This window comes from Thamnophis sirtalis, unplaced genomic scaffold (assembly GCF_051295495.1).
Source record: "Thamnophis sirtalis isolate CommonGarterSnake01/CBP01778 unplaced genomic scaffold, rThaSir2_p1.2 scaffold_14, whole genome shotgun sequence".
Classification (NCBI taxonomy): domain Eukaryota; kingdom Metazoa; phylum Chordata; class Lepidosauria; order Squamata; family Natricidae; genus Thamnophis; species Thamnophis sirtalis.
In genome coordinates, this window is record NW_028261394.1 from 24,216,767 (window position 1) to 24,235,575 (window position 18,809).

General features: G+C 45.5%; 1 protein-coding gene across 1 annotated transcript; it reads right to left on the reverse strand.

The window, feature by feature from the left end:
- Positions 1-278: 278 nt before the first annotated feature.
- Positions 279-5,063, reverse strand: GPATCH4 (G-patch domain containing 4). The gene is made up of 8 exons (XM_087728678.1): positions 5,010-5,063; positions 3,934-4,116; positions 2,786-2,859; positions 2,230-2,322; positions 1,463-1,567; positions 1,277-1,371; positions 1,116-1,166; positions 279-743 (listed from the first exon to the last, which is right to left on the reverse strand). The coding sequence occupies exons 2-8, from the start codon at positions 4,046-4,048 to the stop codon at positions 479-481; spliced, it is 798 nt and encodes a 265-aa protein (XP_087584804.1). The 5' UTR covers positions 4,049-4,116; positions 5,010-5,063; the 3' UTR covers positions 279-478.
- Positions 5,064-18,809: the final 13,746 nt, after the last annotated feature.

Sequence of the window (18,809 nt, forward strand, 5' to 3'; positions counted from 1 at the left end):
CTCTCCACACTGAGACACCCCCACCTGGCCTTTTGAAAATGGTTCTGCCATTTCACTTGGGGGTGGCCAGCGCTTATGCATAAAACTTTACTGTCAAATTTTAACTACCCTTGCCTCCATTTAAATGTTTTATATTGTTTTTCAAAACCTGATACTTCAATCAATCTTTGAGGGAACAAGAGATGCTGTCAGAGAGAAAAAACCCACCCCACAATATGAACATGAAATCGGTAGGCAAAGGAGTCCTGATTTCCAAGCCCTCAAGGGAAGTTCAGCAATTCTGTGTAGATGTCTTATTTATTTATGAAAAATATATACTTATCTGTACACTTTTCAACCTCAAGCACTCCTTAGTGGAGGAGATCAGCCAGTCCTTTGCTGGACAAGACAAGGATCGAAAAAATGAGTGAGGCTCATGCAGGGCTGAAGCCCCCAGCCGTTCTGCTCCTCTGGCTGCCACGTTCAGCCTGCCACCTCCTTAGTGCTCATTCTGCTCCTTGCCATTCACCTTCTTCTTCTTCTTCTTGGCCTTGGCGCAGCTTCCACCAGCTGGCTCTTCTCTGTAGCAGCCCCTTTTGCTTCTTTTATATTTCTTGGCTTGCGGTGGGTGCTGGGGGTCAGGGCAGCCACTGGGGGTCGTCCCTGGCCCAGCCTTCTGCTGGGCAGAGCTAGCCAAGAAAGCCTTTTCCTGCTCTTCCAGCCGGGCGAGCTTTGCCCTCATAGTGATGCCGTGCCGAGCTCCCCTGGAAGAAGCAGCAAAAGGGAGATGTGGGGCCACTCAAGCTGCCAGAGTGCGGAGCCCCCCTTGGTGTTTGCGGGGTTGGGAGGCAGGAGCTGGCAGCCCTGCCTGGCAACACAGGAGGGGCCAGAATTAAGGAAGACGTATCTCCACCGAAGAGCCACAGGGGCAGAGGGACTGAGCTGCCCTCCCTCACCCCTTTTGTGAGGGAACTTAAATGGAGGACCAGAAATAGCCAGGCCAACATGAGAGCCAAGCCCAATAGGCAAAGCCTGCCCCCAAACCCTTTGTCACTAGGACAGAGCCTGCTCCATCTGTTCAGAGGGTCTGCCTTTGCCTCTAGGTCCCATCCACCCTTCCCCCCCTTGCTCCTCACTTGTGGACTGTTCTTCCCCCACAGGCCTGGAACAGCTCCTGGTCAGTCAGCCTGCAAAGGAAAGAAAGAGGGGGTGGGTGGGACCGACCTGGTTAGCATCTGCATGGCTGGGGTGGAGTGGGACAAGAGCCAGGTTTCTCCAGGCCCCTCCTCAGCCTCACCTCCTTGCCGTGGAGAGGTCCAGTTTCTCCTCCTCCTGGTCTGTGGAGGTCAAGGGGTTTGTGGGCTCCTCTGTGCCAGATATCAGGGTGGCTGCCTGCAAGGAGGGAAAATCCGGGGAGTCTCTGGCCCTCGTCCCAGGAAGGCTCTGAGCCAAGGATCTCCCATTGCTCCCTCCAGCCCGTTACCTTCACAAAGCGGCCGTAGAGCATGTCCCCCTCCTGGGCTCGGCATGGCTTTGTCCTTGGGACTGGCCCCTCCCGCTCAGAGAGCTTTCTCACCTGGACCCCATCCTGGGGGAGGAATGAAGGTTGAGACGTGGGGCTAAGCCCAAACAAGCCCTCCAGGACCCGTCGCTTGTGAAAAGGACTGGAGGCTATTTACCTGCAAAGATGAGACTGCTGGAAACCCCCAAGGACTTTTCTACCCCCCTTGACTTGCTGCACAGAAAACAAACTGCACACACAGGTCAACAAACGAGAGAGCTGTGTTCAATTGCTGTGTGTTATGTTCTACACAATAAATCCATTTCTACTCAACTATCAGCTTGTAGTCCACACATTGATTTGTCTGTGTGCTGAAGCATCCGACTCCATGTTACCCTTACTGAGCTTTCCCTGGGCCCCGAGGGGGTCACACATCGGTGGAAGTGACTAACAGGGCAATCCCCGTCCCATCCCTTTGCTCTCTCTGTTCGGTTTTATTATAGTTGTTAGTTTAATTTTTAGCATTGTGCTGTCTTAATCTTTTAACTATTTTTACTTGTTTCATAAGTAAAAATGAAAGCAGCCCAGAGTCACCTTGTAGGGGAGATGGGCAGCAAAGAAAACAGGAATAGATAAATTCATAAACCTTCTTGACGCAGGGTTGCTCCATGGCTTAAGATCTACAGCTTCAGTGGCAAACTGCCAAACCAAAGCTATCCCTATGTCAAGCCCAGCCCGTGGCCCCTTACCTGTTCAGAGTCTACTGTAATGTTGGCAGCAGACGAGTTGAAGAGATGGTCCCACCAGTGATAGGTGAACTCCTCAGCTGAGTCGTGCCCCACCTGGGTCAGGAGGAAGCAGGGTCACAGATCTGGCCTACAAGCTTGAAATGCTCCCAGGTCATTAAGGACCATGCTTGGAAGGAACCTTAAAACAAGAAAGTTACTGTCTACCACCCACCAGATTCTCTGGTAAGCCTCCAGTTTGTCCCCACCCATCTAACCAGGAATTCCATGCTAAGCATAGATAATTCTTTGCAGACTTTATGTAAAATCTGGACTATGGTGCGGTAAGTGCAGAAGCATTTTACAACTCAAGAATATGAAACTGGTGATCCTCAAGGCCGGACTGTACTTATTTGGGTAATCCTGGCAGGCAAGAACGTGCTTAGGAACTGTCAAAGCGAGCCCCGAGTACTACCACAGGACCAAAGGTCGGCTTTGCTCAGAAGAGGCAAAGGCGGTTTCGCTGCCTCTCTAGGCAGATATCCCCCCTCCTCCCACTCAAAGTCTCACCCTTCCTTACCCCAGCTGTGTTGCATTTTATTTTGACCTTTAATGCTTCAGCGATCCCATTTTCTTTTTTCCCAAGTCCTTTACCTAAAAGAAAAGAAAAGAAAAATTCTTCCTCCTTTTCATTAAGAAACACATTGAAGTGAACCTAAGGAGAAACCGGCAGCTCTTCCTTCAAGGAACCAACTTGAAGTATGATTTCTGAGCTAGACTTACAACTGACGGTGGTCCTTGACTTTCAACCATAATATAGAGGAGCATTTCCATTGCTATGTGAGGGGAGTTATGCCTTATTCTATGATATTTTTTTCCTGCAGTTATAAAGTGGATTATAGGTTGCTAAGTGAAACCAGCTTCCCCACTGACTTTGCTGTTGGAAGCTGGCTGGGAAGGTCACAAATGGCGATCCCTTCATAAATACACAGCAGTTGCCAAGTGCCTGAATTCTGATCAAATGACCCCTGTGGTGGTAGGAAGTGTGAGGACCAAAGCCAATTTTTCAGCACCAATGTAACTTTGAAGGGTCGTTAAATGGTCATAAATCAAGGTCTACCAATATCATGTCATCCAAACCACACTTAGGAGGCTTGTTATTCAGAACTGTCAAATACTTTACTTCAATCAGTCAAGATACGTCTTCATAAATCCACTTTAATAATGCCTGTGTTGTTTTAAGGACTTCCAGTCCAGTCTCTTGATTATTTGCATCAGAATTATCCTAGCTAGGATGATTAATGTCAGGCAGATTGGATAATGGGAAGAGTTAACCCTTTGATCCAAAAAGGAGTGTTTGTTTGAACCATTATTTAATGAATGAAAATCCAGAAATTTGCACCTAATATGCCACAACAGACAGCGTTCTTGGCACTTTCCTGCTTCCAATTCAGCAAGATTTGCAGGAGTAAATTATATGGAAAGCAGTATTTCAGAAAATCATTTAATTTATCCTTGAATCCTTATTTATTTAACTATCACATTTGTATCAGTCTTTTCCTTATTATATGGCAAATCTGGCCCAGAATTTCTATTCAGCACCAAGTGACCCATTTGTTGCCCAGAGTTGCTTTTGGTGAGATGGGCAGCTTTGATTAATAAACAAAACAAAGTTTCTGCTCTACTTAAGTGTGGATAAGCAAACTTAAAACAGGTGAAGCCCTGCACCTTTTTTCCATCCATGCTTCTTCAACTGCTCCTTTGCAAATTCCAGCCCTTTGCTTGTGGTCGGTACTGTCATCTTCTTCTTTTTCTTCTTCTCCTCTTTCAGAAAATCACCCATGATTGAGCTGGATGAAAATCCCTAGTTCTAAAGCCGATCAGTCCTTATTCTGCCTCCATGACCACCAGCTGATCGAAAGAGAAACACATCCAGTGAGGGAGAGGCACTCAGTTTAGAGTTGCAATATGTAGCCACGTATGATGGGATCTTAAAACAAAACGCCTAAACAACAGTCTTTATTTCAAGAATGTAACAGCAACACCAGGAATCCGGCTTTGATTTAAGTCAATGTGCACAATTATAAAATACAGCATACATGTTTGGGGATTGTTATGTGTGTTGGGCCTGGTCTCTGGGTGATCTGTGAATTTCGTTGTATGTGTATACTGCGTATGTAAATACAATGACAATAAAGTAAAGTAAGTAAAGTAAATATGTTTCTCTCATGTAGAAGCCAGAGGCTGATGGTTCCTGGTTTAAAGAAAAGTTGCCCTGGGCAAATCTTGGAGGAAAATAGCTGCGTTTTCCCTATTGCTCAATTGCCCAGCAGAGCAAACGGCAAGAATGAGCCCGCAGTCGCCCGTTTCAGATACAAACTCTCCCGCCTTTGCTTTTTCTCCTGAACTTCCGGCAGCCGGGAAACTTATTAGAAGACTCCGATTTTCCTCTCCCGGTTTCCAGCCCAACTGCTGCACTGAACCAGGCCCCGCTCCGCCCAGGAGGCTCCTTCCCTACTCCGAAGGCCTCCTTTTCATTGACTTCCCCCGGGATTGAGGCCAGAGAGTCCAATCCGGGCAACCACCGGGGGGGGGGTTGTTGGAGCGTATCTGCCGTTCAGGCGGCGTCGGCCTCCGTTCCTGCCCGGAACACAGGCGCGCCTTCTGCCGTGGATGCCAGACAACCATCCTTCCCAGCCAGCAAGCGGCCTCTGGCGGCGGATGGGAACTGGAGTCTCGTCCGGCCCTGCCCACCGCTTGCCCCAGCCCGGCCCGGGAGCCCAAAGGCGGCTCTCGCCGCTTACCCCGCTCGTCCGACCGACCGCGTGGTATCTCTCTCTCTCTCTCCCCCCCCCACCGCTGGGCCCGAGGCTTCCGGGAAGGGCGGGCTGGGGCTTGCGGGGTCGTCCTCTGATTGGAATGGCATAGGAATGCTGCCGGAAGCGAGTCTTCGGATTGGCTGGAAGGACTAGTAGGTGCGATAGGCCTGAAAGAAATCTTCTCATTGGACAGAGACATTGCCCAATCCCCGGATTCTTCAGCACGCCCGAAATAAGGCCGCCCGTTGGATTCACGTAAAAGGAAATAAGGCTTCGGATTGGCTGGTGGGAATCGGGGGCGCCTGATGTTCCGAACAGCGCCCCTGCAGGTGTGGAGGGTCTTTGCGCAAAGAGGCAGCGGGGGAAGCGAAGCCGCGGGCGGCCCCTAAAGGCCGGCTGGGTTAGAGCCGCCTCGGTTACTGGGGGGGCTTCGCTGGAAGAAGCCTCCGAGCCTTCCCGGCCTGACGCGCCGACTCCTTCCCCACCGATTGGGAACAACTCCGCTCGGTCTTCAGAAACAGCGCCCTCCCCACTCGCCTCTGCCTCGTTGTCCCAAAGGGGCCTTTCCCCCTCAAGAGGCGCCTGGACTTCCCGCTTTTTCTCTGAAGACGTTTCGCTTCTCACTCAAGGAGCTTCTTCCGCTTCTCGCCAAAAGGTCTTCAAAGAAAAAGCGGAAAGTCCAGGCGCCTCTTGAGGGGAAAAAGCCCCTTTGGGTAAGGTGACCAGATTTTCAGATTGGTAAAGAGGGACACCATTGACGGGGCGGGGGCGGGGGGGGGGCTTGATTAAAAATTTTATATTTTGTCAAACATGATCCCAGGACACTGAAACCATCATAAATACAAATCTGTTGCCAAACATCAAAATTTTTGATCACGTGACCATGAGGATGCTGCAACGGTTGCTAAGTGTGAAAATGGTCATCAGACACTTTTTTCAATGCCATTGTAACTTTGGTCGCTAAATGAACTGTTTGAGGCTTGCATTATAATGCCTTATGCCAGCTTACATTTTCAAGAGAGAAAAGCTAAACTCCTTGTTAGAATTGAAATAGAAATGAATAGAGTAGAGTAAAATAGAATAGAATAGTTTATTAGCCAAGTCTGATTGGACACACAAGGAATTTGTCTTTGGTGAATATGCTCTCAGTGTACATAAAGAAAAATAAAATAGTAAGATAGTGTGATCCTTGCTGCACCAAGCCTTCACTAATCCTCTCACTTTCATCAAAAACAGTAAAAATCAATCATGCTTTTTTATTTTAGAATTAGAAAGTTAGAATTAGAAAGTTTATTTATATGCTGCCCTTTTCCCTGGGGGGACTCAGGGCGGCTCACAATCCAAGGAAGGGGGGAAAAACAGACTTTTACATATAAGACAATACATGATTAAAACACAACATTCATACCATTCGGGCGGGTTACAATCTTTAGCCCCAGGCCTGACGAGATAGCCAGATTCTAAGGGCTGTGCGAAAGGTCTGGAGGGTGGTGAGGGTACGAATCTCCACGGGGAGATCGTTCCATTGGGTCGGAGCTACCACCGAGAAGGCTCTCCTCCGCGTGGTTGCCAGTCGGCACTGGCCAGCGGATGGAACTCGGAGGAGGCCTAATTGATGAGATCTAATAGGTCGTGTGGAGGTGATCGGCAGTAGGCGATCTCTCAAGTACCCAGATCCACTACCATGGAGGGCTTTATGGGTGGCAAGTAGCACCTTGAAGCGTATCCGGAGATCGACAGGTAGCCAGCGCAGCTCGCGGAGGATAGGTGTTACGTGGGTGAAACGAGGTGCACCCACAATCGCTCGTGCGGCTGCATTCTGGACTAGCTGAAGTCGCCGAATACTCCTCAAGGGCAGCCCCATGTAGAGCACATTGCAGTACTCCAGCCTAGAGGTCACAAGGGCACGAGTGACTGTTGTGAGAGCCTCCCGGTTCAGGTAGGGGCGCAACTGGTGCACCAGGCGAACCTGGGCAAATGTCCCCCTGGTCACAGCTGACAAATGGTGTTCGAAAGTCAGCTGTGGTCCAGGAGGACTCCCAAGTTGCGGACCCTGTCTGAGGGGTGTAATGTTTGACCCCCCAGCCTGAGCGATGGAATACTTGCCAAATTGGCGGGAGGGAAACACAACAGCCACTTGGTCTTATCCGGGTTGAGCACGAGTTTGTTAGCCCTCATCCAGTCGCTAACGGCTTCAAGTCCCTGGTTCATCACATCCACCGCTTCATTGAGTTGGCACGGGGTGGACAGATACAGCTGGGTATCGTCCGCATACTGGTGGTATTTTATCCCGTGCCGCCGAATGATCTCGCCCAGCGGTTTCATGTAGATGTTGAAAAGTAGGGGAGACAGGACCGAACCCTGCGGCACCCCATAGGTTAGGGGCCTAGGGTTCGATCTCTGCCCTCCAACTAACACCGACTGCGACCTGTCCGAGAGGTAAGAGGAGAACCACTGCAAAACAGTGCCTCCCACCCCCACCTCTCGCAGTCGTCGCAGAAGGATACCATGGTCGATGGTATCGAAAGCCACTGAGAGGTCAAGGAGAACCAGGATAGAGGCATAGCCTCCATCCCTGGCTCTCCAGAGGTCATCGGTCAATGCGACCAAAGCGGTTTCTGTGCTGTAGCCAGGCCTGAAGCCGGACTGGAATGGGTCGAGATAGCTAGCTTCCTCCAAGGCCCGCTGGAGCTGAAAGGCCACCACCTTCTCAACAACCTTCCCCACAAAGGGGAGGTTGGAGACTGGACGGTAATTGTTAAGGACGGCTGGATCCAGAGATGGTTTCTTCAGGAGGGGTCTCACCACCGCCGCTTTAAGTGCGGGGGGAAAGACCCCCTCCCGAAGGGAGGCGGTAACAACCACCTGGATCCAGCCCCGTGTCACCTCCCTGCTGTTAACAACCAGCCAGGAGGGACACGGGTCCAGTACACATGTGGAGGCACTCACAGCTCTCATGGCCTTGTCCACGTCCCCAGGGGCAATATCTTGAAACTCAACCCAGCGATGGTCTACCAGATTATCCCCTTGTACCTCGGCTGGATCTGCAGAATCGGAGTCCAACTCCGACCGAAACCGAGCAACTTTGTCCGCCAAGAACTGGACGTACTCTTCAACCCTACCCTGCAGGGGGTCCCCCGTATCCCTCCTATTTAGGAGGGAACGGGTTATCCTAAACAGGGCGGCTGGGCGCGACTCGGCGGAGGCAATCAAGGTGGCAATATAAGATCTTTTTGCCGTCCTAATTGCCCTGATGTAATCCTTGATGCACGATGTTAGAAGTGCTCGGTTCGATTCGGATTTGTTGGACCTCCACAAGTGCTCTAGGCGTCTCTTCTGGCGCTTCCTCTCCCGGAGTTCCTCGGTGAACCAAGGAGGCCTCCTGGATCCACAGCCTCGGAGCGGCCGTAGTGGCGCAATCCGGTCAAGAGACCCTGTCGCTGCCGAGTTCCAGGCTGCAACCAGGGTCTCCACTGGACTGTGGGTGAGAGTATCAGGAATAACCCCAAGCTCCGTCTGGAACCTCAAGGGGTCCATAAGTCACCTGGGGCGGAACCATCTGGTCGGTTCCTCCTCCCTACAGCGGAGGTTTGGCCTCCGAAAGTCAAGCCTCAGTAGGCAATGGTCTGACCACGACAGGGGTATGATCTCATTACCCCTCAGACCAAGATCACAAGTTCACTGCTCCGAGAGGAATACGAGGTCGAGCGTGTGACCCGCTGAATGGGTTGGGCCCCGAATTACCTGGGTCAAGCCCATGGCTGTCATGGAAGCCATGAACTCCTGCGCTCCATCAGAGTGTTCACCGAGCGAAGGCAAATTGTAATCCCCCAGAACCGGCTTCCGGAGAGGGACTTGGCCGTCGGCAGCGGCTTAATTGAGCCGCTCCCAGATTTCTGGTTCGTTATCTAATTAAACACCCTTTAGATAACTCAAACTTCAGATAAGAAGATTGTAGTGAGCGTCTCAGCCGGTAAGAACTTTTCCTTGCAGTTTGTAGCTTTTTTTTTTCTGCTGCAAACGAGGGGGAGGGTTGTTGTTGTTTTAAGCTGAGTCATCTCCGGCCAGATTTCTCTGCTGTATTAACGGCACAAGGCCAAGAACCCCCTCTTACGACAAATTATTGAAATTATTTTTTTTCTTATGAAATTAATACAAGCAGAGCTCATATTTGAGAACTTTACGTCTGTTTTTTTAGGAAAACTCAAGCTTCAGTGTTAAAAATTTTTTAAGATGGTGATTCTCCAGCCTTTGTATTTGCAATGATGGTACATTTCGGCAGCCTTTCTAATTAGCCTTATTCCCTTTGAAGACTCTTCCTTATCTAATTAAAAGTTCTCAAAGGCCCTTTGTTGACACAGAGACATTCCGAACAGGGCTTTTCTCTGTTTTTTGTTTTGTTTTGCTGAACTGTTTTGGCGTAATGCCAGCCCTTTGAAATCCTCCACAAAATTCTTGGCAAAAAAGAGAGAATTTTTTCTCTTCTCGGCATAGTGGTTTGTTAAGTGCTTGAAGCAAAGATATTATGGCTTCCAAGTCGAATCCTGCGAAATTACCTCCTAAATCTGCTTCTCCCATACCTGGCACAAAGTCACATCCCCCACCTTCTATGCCCCCTAGTGGAGATGTATTAACAAAAGAATTTTTGTTGGAAATGTTTAGAGAATCAAGGGAACAGAATTTGGAAGCTCTCAGAGAGTTCAGAGATGAAATAAGGAAAGAGATAGGCAATGAGATAAAAGTCTCATATGATAAATTTGATACCAAGATTACCAAAATGAATGATGATATGTTGGGAATTGTAAACGTACTGACAGAATATATTTCTGGAATGGAAGAGAACTTAGAAATTCTCAATGAAGCTAAAACTAATTTGACATCTAAAACCGAAGAGGTGGAACGAAAAGTTGAAAATGCTGAAAAACAAATGATTATGATACAGTATAACCAGATGGAACTTGCATTAAGAGTTAGGGGGCTGCGCGAAGAGAGACAGGAGAACTTAAAGCAGATGTTTTCTGAGGCCTTTGACTCTCTGGTGGGAAGACTGGGATCCAATTTTGATTGGCAGATTGACAAAAATTTTCGCGTCAACTCCTGGGCGGCAAAACAAAAGCAACTCCCCCGAGACGTGGTAATATATTTTGTTACAAGAGAATCCAGAAATAAGATATTACAAGAGTCCTACAATACCAAGCTTCAAATTGGCGGACAGGATTTGATGGTTTTGAAAGAGATACCACCTCAAATGCTAAGAGCCAGAAGAGATTATGCTTTTTTGGTGGAAGAGCTCAGAAAGCGCCAGATACAGTACAGATGGGATGCCCCGTTTGGCATTATAGTTACATTTGATAAGCAAAGATATCGTCTCAACTCTGTATGGAAAGCTCGAGATTTCTATCATAAGATTTTGAAAGTGGGGCACCCTGAACCATCGGGATATGGAGAAAAACCATGAGCAGGACAAGAGAAACAGCAAACTACACAATCACCAGACAAAACGCATCATCTCCCCCTCCCAGAAGGGCAAGGGGTTAAGGAACAAAGATCTAACCATATGACCACCAGACAAACAGAAAAACAAGTCATAACGCAACAATCTTTACAATCTTCGGCCATTGACCAAAGAGCTACAGCAACAAGCTCAGAAGCTGTGGGAGGAGCTAGACCCAAGGTGAGACAGGCCATGCGGGAGGCTCTAAAAAAGCTTCAGGCAACCAAAAATGACAACTAAGATTTTGACATGGAATGTTAATGGACTGAACTCTCCACAGAAGAGAAAGAAAATATTTCATTATCTTAAACAATCTAAGAACAACATAATTTGTTTGCAGGAAACTCATATCAAAATAACTGATCAAAAATATCTGTTCAATCCCAAACTTGGTCAACATTTTGTGACCTCTGCTACGGAAAAAAAAATGGTATAGTAGTATACTTAAGGAAAGACATTAAAGCTGAGCTAATCGAAGCAGATCCCTTTGGAAGATATATTGCATTAGATTTAATCTTAGAAGGGAAAAAGACATTGCTTTTGGGAATCTATGCTCCTAATCAACAACAAGATGGATTTTATAGAAATCTCCATGCTAAATTAGTACAGTGGGACTTTAAGTCGTGCATACTATTGGGTGATTGGAATGGCGTGATTGACACCAAAAGAGATAAGAAGACATCTCGCCCGAATACTAAATTCCGAGCTAAACTACCCAAATCCTTTTTTGACATGATGGATGACTTCGAACTGCGAGACGTTTGGCGTGAAAGGCATGCAGAAGAATATGACTTTACCTTCTTTTCCGACAGACATCAATCTTTTTCAAGGATCGACTTTATATTAATTACTAATGATTTACTTTCTAGGGTGAAGAAGACAAAGATTACGGCCAGAGTCCTTTCGGATCATAACCCAGTTTGGATGGAGCTGGGAAGGGTAGTTCAGGCTAGAAGGTCCTGGAGGCTGAATGAAATTTATTCAGATATGAAAAGTATGTTAATGATTGTAAAAAATTGTTATCTGAATACTTTGTTTTTAACATGAATAAGGGTACACCTATGGAATATGTATGGGATGCAAGCAAAGCCTATATGAGAGGAGTATTGATAAATATAAACAAAATACATAGACATAAACAAGGGCAAAAACGTAAAGAATTGGAAGAGGAAATTAAAAGGAAAGAGCAGGAATTAATATTGAACCCAGGTGATACAAAGACTAAAGAAGCAATTTCCATATTAAAATCTCAATTTGATATGCTGATCTCTGACCAGGTAGCCACCAGTTTATTATATGCCAAACATAATACTTTCTGCAATGCATATAAACCCGGTAGGTGGTTGGCTTATCAGATCAGGAAAAAAAGGAAAATTCGAAATGTATCCAAATTGTGTTACAGAGGGAAGGAAGTGTTTCAGCAGGAAGAGATCCAAAAGGGATTTCGAGAATTTTTTACAGAGTTGTATAAAGGGGACAAAATTAGGGACTTAGATATAAATAAATACTTAGATAAAGAGAAAATCCCCCTAGTTAGCGAAGAACATAGGTATAGGTTGAACCAACCAATAACCTCTGGGGAAATCCTGCAGGTAATCAAACAATTAAAGCTAGGGAAAGCACCAGGTACAGATGGCTTAACAGCCGTTTACTATAAAAACTTACAGTTAGAAATGGTAGAACCTCTTAAAGAATTATTTAATAAAATTCAATCGGAAGGTAAAGTGCCCCCTTCATGGAAGACAGCGTTCATATCGTTGATACCCAAAGAAGACCAAGATCTTACCCAGCCGAAAAATTATAGACCTATTTCATTACTTAATGTAGATTATAAAATTTTTACTAAAATATTAGCAAATAGGTTAATGGTGGTTATCCAACAACTGATACATACTGACCAAACAGGTTTTATACAGGGCAGACAGATGAAGAGCAATGTCAGGTTAATTACTAATGCTTTAGAATACTTGGGAAAGAATAATCAAATCCCTGCCGCATTCATATTTTTGGATGCTGAGAAAGCCTTTGATCGAGTCAATTGGCAATTCTTGTTGAAGATACTGCAAAAAATGCAGATAGGAGATGGCTTTTTAAGGTCAATTGGTGCAATATATCAGCAGCAAAAAGCCCAAATTATAGTTAATGGAAGTTTAACAGATTCCTTTCAAATAGAAAAAGGTACAAGACAGGGTTGTCCTTTGTCCCCACTATTGTTTATTATAACTTTGGAAGTATTGCTGAATAAGATACGGGCCTTGGATGCTTTAAAAGGGATCAAGATCAGACAGCAAGAATACAGAGTCCGCGCTTTTGCGGACGACTTGGTTATAATATTGAAACAACCGCAGGAATCCAATAAGGTTTTAATGAATACGATTAATCAATATGGTCAAGTCTCTGGATTTAAAATCAATTTAGGAAAAACCAAAATATTAGCAATGAATATGAATACCAAACCGAAGGAAGAATTGGGAGTGATGTTAGGATGTGAGGTTGTTTAAAAAGTCAAATATCTTGGAGTTAATATTTTAACTTCAAATGGGAAATTATACAAGCATAATTATGAACCACTCTGGCATAGTATACAAATGGAGATGAAAAGGTGGGAGAAACTGCATTTATCTTTGTTGGGAAGGATAGCGGCAGTGAAAATGAATATTTTACCAAAAATTTTATTTTTGTTTTAAATGTTACCAATACTCAAAAGAGATGTGAATCTTTTAGAATGGCAGAAGGGTATCAACAAATTTGTATGGGCAGGAAAGAAGCCGAGGGTAAAGATGAAAATAATGCAAGATGTACGTGAAAGAGGAGGATTGAAATTACCAAATTTAAAATTATATTATGATGCAGTGGCTTTATCTGCAATTAGTGATTGGATCCATTTAACCAATGACAGAATATTGAATATCGAGGGACATGATTTGGTATATGGTTGGCATGCTTACTTGTTATTTAACAAAAAACTGGATAAGAATTTCAAAAATCATATTTTAAGAAATGCCTTATTGCGGGTTTGGAAAAAATATCAACATAAACTAAATGACAAATTGCCCATGTGGGCAATTCCTAGACATGCAATTGAAAATATGAATATAGAACAAAAACACGATAGAACCACTTATAGACAACTCCTTATTACAGAAAGAGGGGTGTTGCAATTAAAATCCTTAGAGGTACTTAAAAAAGAGAAGGTAGTTCAAATGTGGTTTCAGTATGACCAACTACAGGCCAGGTGGAAAATAGACCAAAAAATAGGTTTTGTAATAGCTGAGGATAACTTGTTTAAACAAATAAGAGATCAAAGTTTAATGCACATAAAGAGGATATATAATGTATTAGTACAGATGGATTCAGAAACCGAAATGGTTAAAGATTGTATGATAAAATGGGCTCAGAATATTGAAGAACCTATAATGCTGGACACATGGGAAAAAAATATGGTTAAGAAATGTAAAATTTACACAAGCACAAAATTTGAGAGAAAATTTTTATAAGATGTTTTATAGGTGGCACTTAGATCCCAAAAAGCTTGCTTCTATGTATTCAAATGTTCAGCCTAAATGTTGGAGATGTGGTTCTTTTGATGCTACGTATTTTCATATATGGTGGACATGTCGTAATGTTAAGGCATTTTGGATAAAAATTTGGTGGATCCTGCAAAATATCTTCAAAAAAAGGATAAAATTCACTCCCAAACTGTTTTTACTAGGTATATGTATTGACTTTGTAGCAGTAGAGATTAATTTGGTTCTGTACTTAATAACGGCAGCAAGACTCTTGGTGGCGCAATACTGGAAGAAGAAAGACCTGCCTACAATTCAAGAATGGACTTTGAAGGTTACAAACTTAGCCGAAATGGCAAAAATTTCAGCATATCTTAAAGAACATTCAAATGAGAGGTATAAACGAGACTGGAAAAAATGGATTGATTATATACAAAGCAAATACGGGACTAGGAAATTCCAGATAGCTTATGCTTAAAATTAGTAATAACTTAAACTGTTAAAAATTTGGGTAACAGCAAGAAGCTGAGTTCAATGTAGAGATATTTTAGACTGTGATTGTCAAAAAGTTATACCATGTATGGGCTCTGGGAAGTTGGGGGGAGGGAAGGGAGGTGGGGATCTAGGGGGAGGGGGGGAGGAGGGGAATATAATATGTGTTAAATTTTAAAGCATGATTGCACTTGTATACTGTGGTTTTTTTAATGTTAGTGTCAAAACAGAACAAACTGAATATATTGGAAAGTAATAGAAGTATACCGAAGGGAGGAGCTGAGTGAAAGAAGAAGGAGAGTAGAGAGGGTGAGAGAGAGGAGGAGGAGAAGGAAGGGAGGGAATGGATTAAGAGAGGGAGTGATAGGGTTAGGGTTAGATAGAGGGGGAGGGGAAGTAGGTGTAGAGGGGTATGACAGAAGGCAGAATGAAAGTTGGAGGGGGATGAAAGAGGGTGTATGGTGGGCTAAGGCGGTATATTGGGTTTGTATTGTAGGGGGCATTTTCTATAAAAGTGAGGGCTGTGTTTATTACCCAATGTTATATGCTTCGGTTGCACAGTAAACATGTGATTGTATAGAAATGGAAATAAAAAAGATTTGTAAAAAAAAAAAACAACAACGAAATCCCCCAGAACCATAAGCCTGGGGAACTCAATCGCCAGCTCGGCTACCGACTCGAGGAGCGAGGGGAGGGCTGCTGCAACGCTGTTGGGAGGCAGGTACGTTAACAGCAAACCCACTTGACCCTTGAGGTCCAACTTCACCAGCAGGGACTCACACCTGACAAGCTCCGGAGCAGGGATCCTACGAGGTACTAGAGACTCTCGGATAACAATAGCCACACCTCCACCCCTTCCCTGGGCTCTCGGCTGATGAAGCACCTGAAAACCTTCTGGGCACATCTCTACGAGGGGGACTCCTCCCTCCGGGCCCAGCCAGGTTTCAGTAATACATGCCAGGTTTCTATTTATTATTTTGCTATGGCCACATATGAATATATATGCACATTCCAAACAGATTTTCTTACTAAACAGCCACCATTCTCATCCATAGGCCACTAAATGCCTCACCAACCTTTTCTGTATTCTTTCATTTACTTCCATCCATTTTATTTCTTTAATACAGAGTAGATTCGGCTGTCAGCCTTAGTCATTCTTCTAACATGACAACAATTCTTACCAACAAGGATGGTATTGGCACATTTTAGCTAATGCAACCTAAACATAACCAAAGCCTATTTCACTTCAAGTATGCTAACTTTATTCTATGCCTTCCCACGCATTACATGGCTTGAACGTTCGCGGATCGCCACCAAATTGCACAGGTGGTTGTTCTACCAGATGGACATCCTTACTTTTTCTCGCAAACGGGAGAGAGGCTGCCTTTCCTAGTCTAGCCCCGTAACAACAACCCTACGAGGTAGGCTGGGTTAAAAAAAAAGCGAGTGTCGGGGAATTCTGTGACTGCACCACCTCTTCACTGCTCTCACTTCTCAAGGAACCCCCTTTCCTCTCGCCGAGCAGCCCGTTCTCGGAACAAAACGCCTCCCCCCACCGCTGTCCTTCCACCAAAACGGAGGGAGAAAGCTTGCACGGTCCGCCGCACGCCTCCCTTTCCCAGCGCAATCCCTCTCGGCACCGTCCCCACTGACTGCCAGGCATATCCGCCTCTGAGCCTCTCTGCGCAGTCACCCCCTTCCCCGCACCCCCCACCCCAAAAACAAACCACCAGTGCCCCTCCCGCTCCCCAGGCCTGCAGCGCCCTGAAGCACGCCTCGCTCTTCATCTGGCCGCCGCCGCGCATTTCCCCCCGAAGTTCTGCATGCTAGACCTCCACCCAGTTTCTAGCGCCGGAGACTGCCGGAGCCCGAGAGCCGAGAAAGAAAAGACCGGAGGGAAGCCGCTCCGCCTCCAAGCCCGAGACTTCTCAGCAGCTGCCCGCCTCTGAGTTCTCGGTGGCAGATGGGCAAGAGGAAGCGGGCAGGCTAGCTCGGAGCGCAAGAACCATCCTCCGCGCCGCAGCCATGTCTGGATCAGCCCTCTGGAATTCTGCTCACTTTCTGCCTACTTTCTCCTCCGCTGCACCCCAAAGTTCAAATCCTCCCTGCTGGAGGAATTCCACTTATGGCCTCAGGTCTATTTACCAGTTAGAGGGTCTGGAATTGACTGTTGCCAGTTGGGGGGCGCAGAGGAACCCAGCAGACAGACGGGAGACCGGGGGAGGAGGGAAGGAAGAGATCCCATCCAGGGTAAAAAGAGGGAAAAGCGGAGAGCCTACCCTGGACGGGATCTCTTCCTCCCCCACACCCCGGTCTCCCGTCTGTCTGCTGGGTTCCTCTGCGCCCTGCGATGCCCGTCTGGGTTGGCTTCCTTGGACACTCAGCCTCCACCACCACCACCACCTTCCCTCCAACCAACTGTCAGTTTATTCTTCACTACAAACAAGACACGGGGAAGCCGGCATCGAGTTTTCGGTGACTCTGAGGTGCGCTAACTGAAATGCGGTCTTCCTTCAGTCTCTGCTTGGAGCCTCTGGGATGATCGTTGGCGGGTGGGGGAAGCGAGGGCGCAGCTGAGCCGGGGAGGCAGAAATGAGAAGTGAGGGCTAAATGCAAAGCACGCCAAAGAGAGCAAGCGAAGCATCCCCAAAGCGAAGGACAGGCGGGAAGCGCTTGGCCAGTATGTGAGAAGACAGGCTGGAAGTGGCTGCGGAAGGGAAAAGGCAGCCACGTGTATCGGTTCTCCTTGCAGTAGATAAGGAAGGTTAGTAGCAAGGGTCCGCCGGCAGGTAGGCTTGGCGGGGAGGAAACAGAGATGGCTGAGCCCGGGGAAAGCACCGGGAAAGAAGAGATCCCGTCCAGGGTAGGCTCTCTGCTTTTCCCTCTTTTTACCCTGGACGGGATCTCTTCCTTCCCCCCCCTCTCGTCTCTCGTCTGTCTACTGGGTTCCTCTGTGCCCTGCGATGCCTGGCGCCTCGTGAACATGGGTGGTGGCGATGTGATGCCTTTGCAGGTGCCTCAGTTGCCCCTGATCGTGGGCGGATCTCAATTGACTTTTGTCTTTTTTCCATCTGGCCTGTAGCTGTCCATACTGAAACCAGGTTTGAATTACCCTTTCCTCTTTTAGTACATTCAGAGGTTTTAACTATAATACACCTCTTTCTATATTGAGAAGCTCTCTGTATGTAGTTAAATCCTGTTTTTGTTCTATGCTTATGTTCTCTATCGCGTCTCTGAGTACTGCCCACATAGGTATCTTATCATTTAATTTATATTGATATTTTTTCCAGACACGCAATAGAGCATTTCTTAAAATATGGCTTTTAAAAATCTTATCCACCCTCTTATCATATATTAAATAAGCATGGCAACCATATACCAAATCATATCCCTCAATGTTCAGTATTCTATCCTCTGTTAAGTTGATCCAATTACTAATTGTTGATAAAACTGCTGCTTCATATAATAATTTTAAAACCTCCTCTTTCATGTACATCTTGCATTATTTTAAGTTTTATTCTCGGTTTCTTCCCTGCCCAAACAAATTTATTAATACCTTTCTGCCATTCTTCCAAATTTGTATCTTTTTTGAGTATCGGTATCATTTGAAGAAGAAATAGAAACTTAGGCAAAACATTCATTTTTACTACTGCTATCCTTCCCAGCAAAGACAGTTGTAATTTTTCCCATTTGTTCATCTCTATCTGTATTTTATGCCATAATGGTTCATAATTATGCTTATATAATTTCCCGTTTGAGGTTGTGATATAAACTCCTAAATATATAACCTTTTTTACTATCTCGCATCCTGTTATTCTTTCTAACTCTTCTCTTTGATTTGTAGTCATATTTTTAACTAGCATCTTTGTTTTCCCTAGATTTATTTTAAACCCAGATACTTGACTGATTGATTGATTATGTTCATTAAACCTATAGCTGATTTCCCCGGTTGGGTTAAAGTTACAACCAAGTCATCCGCAAATGCTCGTACTCTTTATTCGTATTGCCTAATCTTAATTCCCTGTAAATCATCTGACCCACGTATTTTATTTGGCAATAACTCCAGGGTTAAGATAAACAATAAAAGATGTTTTATAGATGGCATTTAGATCCTAAAACATTAGCTTGTATGTATCCGAACTTACAATCTAAATGCTGGAGATGTGATTGTGCTGATGCTACGTATTATCATATATGGTGGACTTGTAAAAAAGTCAAAGTATTTTGGATAAAAATATGGTGGATTACTCAAAATATTCTTAAAAAGAGGATAAAGTTTACTCCTCAGTTATT